At 41.9% G+C, this 15,585-nt stretch overlaps 1 protein-coding gene and 1 pseudogene across 7 annotated transcripts in view; both read left to right on the plus strand.

Moving 5' to 3' along the window:
* The window catches only part of BRCA2 (BRCA2 DNA repair associated), an 84,564-nt gene that overhangs the window by 56,811 nt on the left and 12,168 nt on the right, over nucleotides 1-15,585 (plus strand). For 3 of the 7 annotated variants that reach the window (XM_016925134.4, XM_016925135.4, XM_054664860.2), the window contains 4 exons: nucleotides 4,139-4,260; nucleotides 6,781-6,979; nucleotides 7,214-7,377; nucleotides 7,471-7,609. In XM_016925134.4, the coding sequence (XP_016780623.4) occupies nucleotides 4,139-4,260; nucleotides 6,781-6,979; nucleotides 7,214-7,377; nucleotides 7,471-7,609 (624 nt within the window). Of the gene's footprint in view, nucleotides 1-2,813; nucleotides 2,878-4,138; nucleotides 4,261-6,780; nucleotides 6,980-7,213; nucleotides 7,378-7,470; nucleotides 7,610-11,369; nucleotides 11,509-15,585 lie in introns of those variants that run through there. The other 4 variants (XR_010150631.1, XR_010150632.1, XR_010150633.1 and 1 more) reach the window with 3 other exon arrangements.
* On the plus strand, nucleotides 12,024-13,591 carry LOC129136717 (interferon-induced protein with tetratricopeptide repeats 1-like; annotated as a pseudogene).

Consider the following 15,585-nt stretch of genomic DNA (forward strand, 5'->3'; position numbering starts at 1 on the left):
CTCATAAGAACTCCCTCACTAGCACAAGAATAGCATGAGGGAAACCACCCCCATGATCCAATCACCTCCCACCAGGTCTCTCCCTCAACACATGGGGATTACAATTTGAGATGAGATTTGGGTGGGGACACAGAGCCAAACCATATCATTCTGCCCTGGACCCTCCCAAATCTCATGTCCTTTTCACATTTCAAAACCAATCATGCCTTCCTAACAGTCTCCGAAAGTCTTAACTAATTCCAGCATTAACTCAAAAGTTCAAGTCCAAAGTCTTCATCTGAGACAAGACAAATCTCTTCCACCTATGAGCCTGTAAAATCAAAAGCAAATTCGTTACTTCCAAGATACAGTGGGGGTACAGGCATTGGGTAAATGTTCCCATCTCAAGTGGGAGAAATTGGCCAAAACAAAGGGGCCACAGTCCCCATGCAAGTCCGAAACCTAGCCAGGCAATCAATGAATCTTTTTTTTTTTTTTTGAGACAGGGTCTTGCTCTGTTGTCCAGGCTAGAGTGCAGTGGAGAGATACTGGCTCACTGCAACCTCCGCCTCCTGTTTCAAGCAATTCTCATGCCTCAGCCTCCCAAGTAGCTGGGATTACAGCTGTGCACCACCATGCCCAGCTAATTTTTGTATTTTTAGTAGAGATGGGGTTTCACCATGTTGGCCAGGCTAGTCTTAAAACTCCTAGCCTCGCTGGGTGTGGTATCTCATTCCTGTAATCCCAGCACTTTGGGAGGCTGAAGTGGGCAGATCACAAGGTCAGGAGTTGAAGACCAGCCTGGCCAACATGGTGAAACCCTGTTTCTACGAAAAATTCAAAAATTAGCTGGGCGTGGTGGCACACGTCTGTAATCCCAGCTACTCCAGAGGCTGAGGCAGGAGAATTGCTTGAATCCAGGAGGCAGAGATTGCAGTAAGCCAAAATCACACCACTGCACTGTAGCCTGGGCAACAAAGCAAGACTCTGTCTCAAAAAAATAAATAAAAAATAAAAATAAAAATAACTCCTAGCCTCAAGTGAGCCACTGCACCCAGGCCAGTCATTAAAGCTCTAAAATCTCCTTTGACTCCATGTCTCACATCCAGGGCATGCTGATATAAGGGGTGGGCTCCCACGGCCTTGGGCAGCTCTGCCCCTTTGGCTCTTCAGTCTACAGCCCCTGCAGCTGCTTTCATGGGCTGCCATTGAGTGACAGCTGCACAGTGCAGGCTGTCAGTGGGGGATGATGGCCCTCTTCTCACAGCTCCACTAGGCAATTCCCCACTGAGGACTGTGGGAGGTGGCTCCAACCCCGTATTTCCCTCACAGTTTCCCTCCCGGTTTCCCTCCAGTACTGCACTAACAGAGGTTCTCTATGAGGGCTCTGCCGCCGCAGCAGACTTGTGTGTGGACATCCTGGCACTTCCATACATCCTCTGAAATCTAGGCAGAGGCTCCCACAGCTGAACTCTTGTCTTCTACATACCCACAGGCCCAGCATCACATGGAGGCCACCAAGGCTTAGGGCTTGCACCCTCTCAAGCAATGGCCTGATCTGTACCTTGGCCCTTTTTATCAATGGCTGGAGCTGGAGCAAGTGGGACACGGGTTGCCATGTCCCATGGCTGCACAGAGCAGTGGGGCCTTGGGCCCAGCCCACAAAACCATTTTTCCCTCCTAGGCCTCAAGGCCTGTGATAGAAGGGTCTGCTGTGGAGATCTCTGACATGCCTTGGAGACACTGTCTCCATTGCCTTGGCTATTAACGTTTGTTTCCTTGTTACTTATGCAAACTTCTGCAGCTGGCTTGAATTCTTTCCCGGGAAATGGATTTTTCTTTTCTACTTCATGGTTAGGCTGCAGATTTTCCAAACTTGCATGCTCTGCTTCCCTTTTAAATATAGGTTCCAATTTCAAACCATCTCTTTGTGAACATGTATGACTGTGTGTTTCTAGAAAAAGCCACATCACACCTTGAACACTCTGCTGCTTAGAAATTTCTTCCACAGGATACCCTAAATCATCTCTCTGAAGTTCAACATTCCACGGATCTCTAGCGCAAGGGCAAAATGCCACTAGTCTCTTTGCTCTAAAGCATAGCAAGAGTGACCTTTGCTCCAGTTCCCAATAAGATCCTCATCTCCATCTGAGACCACCTCAGGCTGGACTTCACTGGCCATATCACTGTCAGAATTTTGGTCAAAACCATTCAACAAGTCTCTAGGGAGTTCCAGACTTTCCCACATCTTCCTGTCTTCTTCTGAGCCCTCCAAACTCTTCCAATCTCTGCCTGTTGTCTAGTTCCAAAGTCACTTCCACATTTTCAGGTTATCGGTATAGCAGTCCCCCACTCCTGGTAACAATTATCTGTATTAGTTCATCCTCATACTGCTATAAAAAATACCTGAGACTGGGTAATTTGTAAAGGAAAAAGGTTTAATTGATTCACAGTTCCACATGGCTGGGGAGGCCTCAGGAAACTTACAATCATAGTGGAAGATGAAGGAGAAGCAAGTACCTTCTTCACAAGGTGGCAGGAAAGAGAGTACAGGGAGAACTCTCACTTTTAAGCCATCAGATCTTGTGAGAACTCCCTCACTATCATGGAACAGCATGGGAGAAACTGCCCCCGTGATCCAGTCACCTCCCACCAGGTCCGTCCCTCAACATGTGAGGATTACCGTTCAAGATGAGATTTGGGTGAGGACACAGAGCCAAATCGTATGAAGCTCCTCATCATTTAAGTTTTATTGTGACATTGCAGTAATTCAGTCACATCTTCAGGCTTTACTTCTAATTCTAGTTCTCTTGCTATTTTCACCATATATGCAGTTACTTCCTCCACTGAAGTCTTGAACCCCCCAAAGTCATCCATGAGGGTTGGAATCAACTTCTGGTAAACTTGTTAATGTTGATATTTTGACTTCCCATGAAACACTAATGTTCTTAATGGTATTTAGAATGGTGAATCCTTTCTGGAAGGTTTTCAATTCACTTTACCCATATCTATCAGAGAAATCACTATGGCAGCTATTCTTTATAAGACATGTTTCTTTTTTTTTTTTTTGAGATGGGGTTTCGCACTTGTTGCCCAGGCTGGAGTGCAATGGCGTGATCTTGGCTCACAGCAACCTCTGCCTCCCAGGTTCAAGCAATTCTCCTGCCTCAGCCTCCGGAGTAGCTAGGATTACAGGCATGTGCCACCACGCCCGGCTAATTTTGTATTTTTAGTAGAGACGGGATTTCACCATGTTGGTCAGGCTGGTCACGAACTCCGGACCTCAGGTGATCCACCCGCCTCGGCCTCCCAGAGTGCTGGGATTACAGGTGTAAGCCACCGTACCCAGCAAGACATGTTTCTTAAATAATAAGACTTGAAAGTTGAAATGACTCCATGATCCATGGGCCACAAAATGGATATTGTGTTAGGAGTCATGAAAATAACATTAATCACTCTATACATCTCTGTCAGAGCTCTGTGACAGAGACATGAAGTGAGCACATACTGTTGCGAAAATGGCGCCAGTAGGCTTGCTCAACATAGTTTCCACAAACCTTCAATTTGTGTTTTTAAAAAAATGCAGTATCTATGAAACTCAGTGAAGTGAAATACATTAAAACAAATATACCTATGTTAACTCACATATTACTGTAATTAAACTCTGTATGACTTTTTTTTTTTAACCATGAGTACACTAGTTTCAAAATTTCCTGGAAAACTTATAGCAGGCCAGGTGTCATGGGTCACATCTGTAATCCCAACAGTTTGGGAGTCCAAGGTGGTGGATCACTTGAGGTCAGGAGTTTGAGACCAGCCTGGCCAATATGGTGAAACTCCGTCTCTACCAAAAATGCAAAAATTAACCGGGCATGTTGGATGTGCCTCTAATCCCAGCTACTCGGGAGGCTGAGGCAGGAGAACCACTTGAACCCAGGAGACAGAGGTTGCAATGAGCCGAGATCACACCACTGCACTCCCAAGTTGGGTGACAGAGTGAGACCCTGTCTCAAAAAAAAAAAAAGAAAAAACTTTTAGCAGTTATATAGTTTCTTATCTTTAAATCTCCCTTCTTTGGGTGTTTTATGCTTGGTTCTTTAGTTTTAGTTGCTTTTGAATTTACAGTTTAGTGAATTAATAATCCTTTTTTTTTTCTTAGAAAACACAACAAAACCATATTTACCATCACGTGCACTAACAAGACAGCAAGTTCGTGCTTTGCAAGATGGTGCAGAGCTTTATGAAGCAGTGAAGAATGCAGCAGACCCAGCTTACCTTGAGGTGAGAGAGTAAGAGGACATATAATGAGGCTTGATGATTATTCAAGGTGAGAAGCTGTTTTAGACTCTCTGGCCATCACAGGAAGGAGTATGTTGAAATGCTGCATTTCTCAAAAGGGATGTGTACATTTCTGGGATTTTCAGTGATGTGCCAGACGAGTGTGGTGGTATGTTTTCAACTATATACCGAGTAGAGGATGGGAGGGTTCTAGAATTTTATATATTAATTAAATTTGGTTTAAAATGCAGGCAAAACTTGTTTTATTTTTGTCCCTCCTGTACTCTGAAGCAAAAAAACTTTTTTATTTTTAAGATAAAACAAATATCTTCAAAGTAATGGCTTAGTTTCCATGTTGTTAGCTGTTTCTCAAGTCCTTCCTGGAGTGTACTTGATAATCCTCTACCCTAAGGGTACTTGGGTAGAAATGTTTCCGAAGCACTAAACTGTTAGAAGTAGCATAGGCTTTAGAATCGTGGCACTCTCATTTTATTAGCAAAGTAAATGACAATAAAATAGCTGGCCAGGCGCGGTGGCTCACGCCTATAATCCCAGCACTTTGGGAGACCGAGGCAGAAGGATCACCTGAGGTCGGGAGTTCGTGACCAGCCTGGCCAACGTGGTGAAACCCCGTCCCTATTAAAAATACAAAATTAGCCAGGCGTGGTGCACATGCCTGTAATCCCAGCTGTTCGGGAGGCTCAGGCAGGAGAATCGCTTGAATCCAGGAGGCAGAGGTTGCAGTGAGCCAAGGTCATGCCATTGCACTCCAGCCTGGGCAACAAGAGCAAAACTCCGTCTCAAAAAAAAGAAAAAAAAGCTATTAAATGGGCGTAAAATGTTGTTTTAGGATCAAATAAATAATCTATATAAAAGTTCCATATAAATGTTAGTTACTATTATTAGAACATAATTTTATATATTAAGCTACCTCCTAAATTTTTAGACAGGTAGATAGCTAAAAAAAATTCAAATTCTAAGATTAGTTTGTTAGGGAGGAAGGAGCAAATATTTTACCAAAACTACTTGTTTTTAATTGATTAATTTCATTCACTTGATGACTTAGTAAATCTTGTGAATATAGCCTTAAATTTCTTAAATAGTGGGACTACAAAATAAACAATATTTCATCAGTAATGTAAGCAGTGCTGTACTGAGTAGAATTCCCTCCTGTTCCGAAATGTTACAATTTGGGTTCTCCCTGTGAGAAGTGAGTCCGGTTTTAAAACCTGTGAGTATACTTGCTGCAGGTCTGAAAATGAAGGCTTTATGATTCTTTCTTGAAAAATTATTTGCCTCTGTCTTTTACAATATTATTTGTTGAAGCTTGTGCATTCTATGAATCATCATGAAGATAGCTTTAATTTCATCCACAAAATTTAACAATATTTTTTTGTCTGGACATAAGGGGGCAGAATAAGAGTTGGAGTAGGGCCTTGCCCAGCCACTCTGTAACTGGACAAGTGATGTATTTATTTCTTAGGACCTCATTTCCACCTTCTATCAAGGGAAAACCTAAGAGTAGGTTATCTTTAGGGTTCTAAGTGCCTATGAGTCTATGAGATTTGACTTTATTAAAGTTATCTTTGTAATTATTTGAGGAGAACGTAGGCATCCATTTTTAAAACAGTCCTGTTAGAATTTGTTTTCAGTAACAATGTTGAATGATGGCCTTTTGAAATCAGGTTTTACAACAAAATTGTTTAAACACTGCCTGCATATTTAGAATCTCTATACCTATATAAGATACAGAGATTGGATAATCTCCCTTTTCAGTATAGATAATCTCCCTTCCCGGTATAGATTAGGATATTAAGATGTATAATATCCTAAAGTGTAGCAGCAGTCTGGTATGTTACATGTCTAAATTCCATTTCCTATTTTATCTGTTTATTGATTTATCTGTTTATTTTTGTTACACTGGGTAAGATTCCCAAGAGGTACAAGTAGAAATTTGCTAAAGTGAGTAGGACAGAAGTGTAGAGGCAAACATAAAAGTATGTTTAGTACATATCTGTTTTAAATTGTATCTGCTATTTCAAAGTTAATGGAATTATACTCCTGGGGCTAAGAATGAGGGTTCTAGGGCCAACCTCTACCTATGTGGCTTGTGCAAATTAGTTGTCCCCTTTGTGCCTCAGTTTTACCTACAACACAGAAACAATGATATTACCTACCCCATGGACTGTTGTGAAGATTAAATGAATTAGTACATTTACTTCACATAGATCTATTTCTCAAAATAATGAGCATTCAGATATTAGCCATCTATAATGTAGTTGGTGATGATTATGATTATTAGAGTACACTTATAATTGGAGGATCATTTTTGCCATAGGGAAATAGAATTATTAATAGTTTGAGGCACCTGAGAATATTATGTGAGAAACTGATTACATTAACCACACCCTTAAGATGAGCTCTAATTTTGTTGTATTTGTCCCGTTTAAAGCCATCCAGTTACAATAGGTGGAACTTTTTTGTTCTGATTGCTTTTTATTCCAATATCTTAAATGGTCACAGGGTTATTTCAGTGAAGAGCAGTTAAGAGCCTTGAATAATCACAGGCAAATGTTGAATGATAAGAAACAAGCTCAGATCCAGTTGGAAATTAGGAAGGCCATGGAATCTGCTGAACAAAAGGAACAAGGTTTATCAAGGGATGTCACAACCGTGTGGAAGTTGCGTATTGTAAGCTATTCAAAAAAAGAAAAAGATTCAGGTAAGTATGTAAATGCTTTGTTTTTATCAGTTTTATTAACTTAAAAAATGACCTTACTAACAAAATGATTATAAATCCAGATAAAGTATAAAGTTAGTTTATATCAGAGAAGCAAAATCCACTACTAATGCCCACAAAGAGATAATATAAAAGAGGATCTGTATTTATTTTGAAACAAAAATTTAAATGATAATCACTTCTTCCATTGCATCTTTCTCATCTTTCTCCAAACAGTTATACTGAGTATTTGGCGTCCATCATCAGATTTATATTCTCTGTTAACAGAAGGAAAGAGATACAGAATTTATCATCTTGCAGCTTCAAAATCTAAAAGTAAATCTGAAAGAGCTAACATACAGTTAGCAGCGACAAAAAAAACTCAGTATCAACAACTACCGGTACAAACCTTTCATTGTAATTTTTCAGTTTTGATAAGTGCTTGTTAGTTTATGGAATCTCCATATGTTGAATTTTTGTTTTGTTTTCTGTAGGTTTCAGATGAAATTTTATTTCAGGTTTACCAGCCACGGGAGCCCCTTCACTTCAGCAAATTTTTAGATCCAGACTTTCAGCCATCTTGTTCTGAGGTGGACCTAATAGGATTTGTCGTTTCTGTTGTGAAAAAAACAGGTAATGCACAGTATAGTTGATTTTTTTTATTGATTCTTTTAAAAAACATTGTCTTTTAAAATCTCTTATGATTAGTTGGAGCTACCAGTTGGCAAATTTGCTAGCTAGCTAGTGATCTGAAAGTAAGCCTCTTTGAACCTCTGATTTTTCATGAAAAGCAATTCTCTCAATTCTATATTATTTCAGGGGTAACAAGTTACATCCTAGTCTGTGTACTTAATTTTATAGAAATTGTCCTTAATTTTATTTTCTGCAATTTATGTTTTCTTACTATTTCTAGTGTATGTGTTTATCCCATTGTGATGTTATATTGGTGTCCTCAATTTATTTCCTTAGCCATACACTCTACTTTTCATTGTACAGGGCTATTTATTATCTCAGAGTCAAGCGTTGTTTTTTTTTTTTTTTTTTTCCCCGAGATGGAGTCTCACTCTGTTGCCCAGGCTGGAGTGCAGTGGCGCAATCTCAGCCCACTGCAAGTTCTGCCTCCCAGGTTCACACCATTCTCCTGCCTCAGCCTCCCGAGTAGCTGGGACTACAGATACCCGCCACCGAGCCTGGCCAATTTTTTTGTATTTTTAGTAGAGTCGGGGTTTCACCGTGTTAACCAGGATAGTCTCAATCTCCTGACCTCGTGATCCACCCGCCTCGGCCTCCCAAAGTGCTGGGATTACAGGCGTGAGCCACCGTGCCCGGCCAGAGTCAAGCTTTTATTTTATTGAATATATGGTCTTACTAAGTTCAATAGCATGAATCTGTTGTGAAGAATTCAAGAATTTTCTTCTATTTGTTGAGTTTTGTTTTCTTAGGAGTTTTGCTCTTTCTCTTTTGCTGTGTTCTTTTCTCCTTATTTTTTAAATGTGTTTGTGTTTGGTGAGTTATGTTTTAGTGCTTCGTAGGTTTTTCTTTGACTATATTATATTAGTAAAACACATTGTTCCCATGCCATTTTATTTCATCTTGGTCATATTTGGATGACTCTTTTCACACATTTTATTGTTATTATAGAAGGTGGATAACTTTTGTTCATTTAATTCATCAATATTTATTTAATGACTGTTATGTGCTAGACAGTGTTTTAAGTGCTGGGTACATAGCAATTAACAAAAGAGATAAGAATCCCTACCCTCATAGAGCTTACATTATGAGGTTGGGGGAGGGAGATTACAAACAAAGAAATAAGTAATATACATGTGTATAGTTTTTTTAGTGCTCAGAAAAAAAATTAAGTGGGTAAGGGGGTAATGTCAGAGAAGAGAGAGGGATGTAATTTTAGATTGAGAGGTGAGGAGAGAGACCTCCCTGGAAAGCTGACATTTGAGTGAAGCTTGAAGGAATTGAGGGAGTGAGGTGAGGCATGTGGCCATCTGGGGAAAGCTTTCCAGGCAATTACAAAGGCCGCAGTACAGCAGGATCATGCCTAGTGTGCCGTGAAGCATTGGCAGAGACCAGAGAGTGAGAAGTAACAGCCAGGGACAGAGGCAGTGAAGAGCCAGGTCGTGTGGGGGTCCTTGTGTGGACTGTAACTTCCTGTGATGACAGGAAGTCACAGGAAAATTCCAGGTAGAGGGACACTGTCTGACAGGTTTTCACAGAATCATTCAGGCCGCTGTGTTGAGAATAGGCTGTAGGGGGCACAAGAGTACAAACAAGCCATTTGGAGGCTCTTTCAAGCACTTAGGCAAAAGATGACGATGAACCAAACAAAAGCAATGGAAGTGGTGAGAAGCAGTCAGATTCTTGTTGTATTTTGAAGGTAGGGGGACAGTGCAGGATGGTCTGAGCATTGGGAAAAATGGAATTGCCACTTAGAAGGAAAGACTGCAAGAAAAGCAAGTATGTGGGGAAGTTCAGGAGCTCAGTTTTAGACAGTTAAGTTTTAGATGCTTATTAGGCATCTAAGTAGAAATGTCTACTTGATGGTTACATAGGAATCTGTTCAGAGGAATGGCTGGATATGAATTTGGGAGTCTTTACTACAATTTTTTTTGTATTTTTAGTAGAGACGGGGTTTCACCGTGTTAGCCAGAATGGTCTCGATCTCCTGACCTCGTGATCCACCCACCTTGGCCTCCCAAAGTGCTGGGATTACAGGCATGAGCCACTGCACCCGGCCAGTCATACAGGGGACATTTAAAGCCGTGAGACTGGATGAAGTCACTGTGGGCATGGGAGAGTAGATAGAGACGGGAAGAGATCCAAGACCTGATTGAAGCCTTTTATACTTAGAAGCAGGGAAATATAAATGTAAATATAGGAATCAGTAAAAGAAACAGAGGAATGGCCAGAGAGGTTGGAGGAGTACTGGAGTGAGGTATGCTGAAAGCCAAGAGAAAAAAAGAATTGCCGAGTAGTGAGAGTGATTAAGTCTGCCAAATGCTATTTCATAGAATTGATAATGAAGTGAGGACCAAGAATTGATCATTGGCTTTAACACCGTGGAGGAGCACTTTCAGTGGACTGAAGTGGGGCAAAGGAAATGGAGGGAAAGGAGGAATGATAGTGAATATAGGCATTTCAAGGATTTTTGCTTTAAGAGAAGAAGAGAAATGAATCAGTAGCCAGAAGGGGAATCAGGATCAAGAGAACATTTGCTTTTTCAGTTGAAAGTGCTAATAGCATACTGATGAGATACTGTATGCTGATGAGAAAGATCCAATAAAGAAGGTAAAATGCAAGATGGAAGCAAAACAGGAACAGCTGTGGGGCACTGTTCTCAGATACTGTGCAGTATGGTATCTAGAGGCTCTGTTGAAATTGGCCTTAGCTAGCAGGAGAGACTGTTCATCTGTAACCACATGAAAAAAGTAAAGTACGTAGGTATAGATACCAATGGAAGAGTTGATATACAAGAGGAAACTTGTGGCAGACCTCTTTTGATTGCTCTATTTCCTCGCTGAAACAGGGCACAAAATCATCAGCTGAGAGTCAGAATGAAGAAAAGGGGGCCGGGCGCGGTGGCTAACGCCTGTAATCCCAGCACTTTGGGAGGCCAAGGTGGGTGGATCACGAGGTCAGGAGATGGAGACAATCCTGGATAACATGGTGAAACCCCGTCTCTACTAAAAATACAAAACATTAGCCGGGTGTGGTGGCGGGCGCCTGCAATCTCAGCTACTCGGGAGGCAGAGGCAGGAGAATGGCGTGAACCTGGGAGGTGGAGCTTGCAGTGAGCCGAGATCACACCACTGCACTCCAGACTGGGAGATTCCGTCTCAAAAAAGAAAAAGAGAAAGAGAAGGGTGTTGAAGGTTTGAGAGAAGAGGAAAGGCATGAAATCATTATCTAAGAAAGTGGTAGAGTAAATGGACTAAGTAAACACATCATGACTGCCAGGGCCCACTGGAGGTTTAATGTTCATGAATATATTGTTGTTGTGTGATATTTTTTCAACCGTGTTCAGCTCTGATGGTGTGGGCATGAAGTAGTTGGAAAGTAGAATTTAACCAGGTCTGTAGTTTAGCTGGGTAAGTAATGCAAAGCAAGAAGGGCAAAGAATTTGGGGGTATATGCAAAAGGAGGATTTAAATAATTGACCTTGGACACAATGCAGAGCAAAGAAGAGACATTAGAAGACGTGGATCAATGAACAGGAGATAAGAAAAGCTGATTGTAGGTCACGGTGGGTTTGAGTTAGGGTTTTAGAGAGAGTGAACTGGGCAGATCAAAGGTAGGTGGTTGAAGAAGGAGGTACTTCAAATTGAGATTCTGGGGGAAATGGAGTTATTGGAAATAAAAGTCTTGGGTATGTCCATTGCAGTGAGTTACCAATGGAAAATAGAGGACATGATCATTTAGGAAGAAAACAAGGAACTTGGGAGCAACAGAGTATTGGAAGGATTGCCTGTGAGGATACTGAAATTTCCAGGAAACATGACCGTCGTGATGACAGAATGACAGTGAGTTATGAGTTAAAATCTTCAAGGAATGAAAGGCAATGAGTGAGCTGGGGTCAATGGATGCCTGTAGCAAGGAACAGTAATGAATGACAGTCTGATAACACGAAGTTCAACACTGAGTGTTTTTAGAGTGGGAGGAGCAGCAATGAAGCATGAAGAAGACATCTGCCTCATCTCACCCTCCAGTAGCACAAGGTCTGCAGGGGCAACTGTACAGGCAGACAAGAACCAGGTTTGTTGCAACAAGATGGCAATGAGAGCACCTGCAGGAAAGGGTGACGGTAGTGGAGATCTTACTGAGTTCCAGAGGCCCCATTAAAAGGATTCGAGGAGATGAAGAGGTAGGAGGAGATGGTTCCCAGAAAGGCCACATCCAAAGCCTGGAAACGGAATCCAGGGAATTTGGCATGACTGAGAGCCTGTGCTGCCTTTTTTAAATGTTTTAATTTTTGTGTGTTTATAGCAGGTGTATATATTTATGGGGGAGCCTGTGCTTGTTATGGGGACTACTGACACAAGATCAGCTCTTGGCCCCAAGGCAAGGTGTGTGGGAGAAGAAAAAGTGAGGAGGCCTAGATGTCAGAGGAGTCCGGCTAAACCACTGCAGAACTGCTGCCTAATTCACAGCAACCATGAGTAAAAATGCTGATGATCATCAGGTCAAGGATAGTCTGGAGCAGTTAAGATGTCACTTTACATGGGAGGTATCAATTAAAGATGATGAAATGCCTGATTTGGAAAACAGAGTCTTGGACCAGATGGGGTTTCTAGACTAAATACAGTGTGGGAATACACAATACACAACCTACTAGCCTATGTGAAACACCCGAAAGGCCAGAATGAGGAAGTGCTGGAGAACTTGAAAGAAGCTGAAGACTTAATCCAGAAAGAAGATGCCAATCAGATTTGAGAAGCCTGGTAACCTGGGGCAACTTTGCCTGGGTGTATTACCACATGGGCAGACTGGCAGAAACCCAGACTTACCTGGACAAGGTAGAGAACATTTGCAAGAAGTTTTCAAGTCCTTTCTGTCATAGAATGGAATGTCCAGAGATGGACTGTGAGGAAGAACGGGCCTTGCTGAAATGTGGAGGAAAGAATTATGAACAGGCCAAGGCCTGCTTTGAAAAGGATCTGGCAGTGGTTGCTGAAAACCCTGAACTCAACACTGGGTATGAAATCACTGCCTGTCGCCTGGATGGCTTTAAATTAGCAACGGGGGATCACAAGTCATTTTCTTTGCCTACCCTAAGGCAGGCTGTCAGGCTAAATGTAGATGATAGATATAGTAAGGTTCTTCTTGCCCTGAAGCTTTGGGATGAAGGACAGGAAGCTGAAGGAGAAAAGTACTTTGAAGCAGCTCTGGCCAATACGTCCACGCAGACCTTTGTCTTTGGATATGTCTTTGGATATGTCTTCTCTTCTTACTGAAGAGAAGACTTTGTGGATGAAGCTCTTGAGCTCTTAAAAACCTCCTTGCAGGCAACTCCCACTTCTGCCTTCCTGCATCACCATATAGGGCTTTGTGACAGGACACAAAAGATCCAAATGAAGGAAGCTACCAACAAGCAGCCTAGAGGGCAGAACAGAGAAAAGGTAGACAAAATGATAAGATCACCTGTATTTCATCTTCAATCTGCTGTGGAACAAAAGCCCACATTTGACGTTGCCTATATAGAACTGGCAGGAAAGTATATAGAAGCAGGCAATCACAGAAAAGCTGAAGACACTTTTCAAAAAGTGTTGTGCATGAAACCAGTGGTAGAAGAAATAATGCAAGACATATATTTGCACTATGGTAGATTTCAGGAATTTCAAAAGAAATCTGATGTCAGTGCAATTATCTGTTATTTAAAAGCAATAAAAATAGAAAAAGGCATAATTTTCAAGGGATAAAAGTGTCAATTCTTTGGAGAAACTGGTTTTAAGGAAACTTCAGAGAAATGCGTTAGACCTGGAAAGCTTAAGCCTCCTTAGGTTTCTGTACAAATTGAAAGGAAACATGAATGAAGCTCTAGAGTACTGTGAGTGGGCCCTGAGACTGGCTGCTGAGTTTTAGAACTCTGTGGGACAGGGTCCTTAGGCACTCAAATATTGACCACTTTCATATTTCATTTGATTTTTTGTTAACATGTGCTAATCAAGGCTGAGGTGAGTGGATCACCTGAGGTCAGGAGTTCAAAACCAGTCTGGCCAAAGTGGCGAAACCGCTTCTCTACTAAAAATACAAAAATTAGCCAGGGGTGGTGGCACACACCTGTAATCCCAGCTACTCAGGAGGCTGAGGCAGAAGAATTGCTTGAACCTGGGAAGCGGAGGTTGCAGTGAACTGAGATCGCACCACTGCACTCCAGCCTGGGCCACAGAACGAGACTGCATCTCAAAATAAAGAAAAAGTGATAATCATCTTTTCTGCTTGCTGTTTTCAGAAACATATTATGTAATTCACTCTAATGATGTAATTATTGAACAGTTACTCAAATCTGATAAAATATTAGTTGCATTCAATAATTAATGAATCAATGTGTGTGTGCATGTAAGAGAAACCATTTGTATGAAGCAGAAAAAAAATGTTAGGTAGATTTGTAGGAAACAAAATACTGGACTTACACTAAAATAAAGTGAGACGGTCGGTGCCATGACCCAGTGTAATTCTTGACTCTCTACTTATCTAAGATTAATTTCTCCCCCTGCTTAGTTGCAGCGTGAGGGCTGGATATTTGAGTTTCTATTCATGATACAGTATGTATCCCTGGAAGATGTCTCTGGTTCTGGATCATTTTTCCCAGTTCAGTGAGTAACGCCATGTATTTATTTGCTATAACAAAGAACCATAGACTGGGGGCTTAAACAACAGAAATTTGTTTTCTCACAGTTCTGGAGGCTAGAAATCCAAGATCAAAGTGTTGGCAGGGTTAATTCCTTCTGAGGCTGTGAGAATCTGTTCATTGCCTCTCTCTTTGCTTCTGGTAATTTGCTGGCATTTTTTGGCATTCTTTGGCTTGTAGATGTCTCACCTCCACCTTTGCCTTCATTGTAAGGTGGTGGTCTCCCAATGTACATGTCTGTGTCTAAATTTCCCCATATATTAGGACACCAGCCATTATATTAGAGCCTGCCCATATGTGTGGGTGGAGGATTACCCAGGTGCCGAGGCAAGAGACTGAAGGCACACACTATTTCAGTATAATAAAGAAAATAGTTAGATTAAGGATAGTCATAATACAAATTAGATATAGAGATGATCATGGACAATTAGCAATCATTATAAACCTTAATCATTAGCTTTTAGTAGTATTCTTTGCTGCATTACTAATATAACCTAGGAATAACTGGCGGGTATAGGGTGAGGTGCTGAAGGGACATTGTGAGAAGTGACCTAGAAGGCAAGAGGTGAGCCTTCTGTCACGCCCGCATAAGGGCCACTTGAGGGCTCCTTGGTCAAGCGGTAACAGCAGTGTCTGGGAAGGCACCCGTTACTTAGCAGACCGCAAAAGGGAGTCTCGTTTCCTTGGAGGAGTCAGGGAACACTCTGCTCCACCAGCTTCTTGTGGAAGCCTGGATATTATGCAGGCCTGCCCGCAGTCATCCGGAGGCCTAAATCCCCTCCCTGTGGTGCTGTGCTTCAGTGGTCACACTCCTTGTCCACTTTTATGCTTCTCCCGTACTCTTGGTTCCTCTTTGAAGTTCGTAGTAGATAGCGGTAGAAGGAATAGTGAAAGCCTTGAAGTCTTTGATCTTTCTTATAAGTGCAGAGAAGAAAACGCTGACGTATGCTGCCTTCCCTCTCTGTTTCGGCTACCTAAAAGGAAAGGGCCCCCTATCCTGTAATCACGTGAATTGCTTCACCTTTTCAGTCACTTAGAAGATTCACCCTCCTTACCCTGCCCCCTTGTGTTGTATGCGGTAAATATCAGCGAGCCCAGCCGTTCGGGCTGCTACCGGACTCCCGCATCTTGATGGTAGTGGTCCCCTGGGTCCAGCTGTTTTCTCTTTATCTCTTTGTCTTGTGTCTTTATTTCTTACAATCTCTTGTCTCCGCACACGAGGAGAACACCCGCTAAGCCGCATAGGGCT

The sequence above is a fragment of the Pan troglodytes genome, chromosome 14 (genome assembly GCF_028858775.2).
Source record: "Pan troglodytes isolate AG18354 chromosome 14, NHGRI_mPanTro3-v2.0_pri, whole genome shotgun sequence".
Taxonomy (NCBI): Eukaryota; Metazoa; Chordata; class Mammalia; order Primates; family Hominidae; genus Pan; species Pan troglodytes.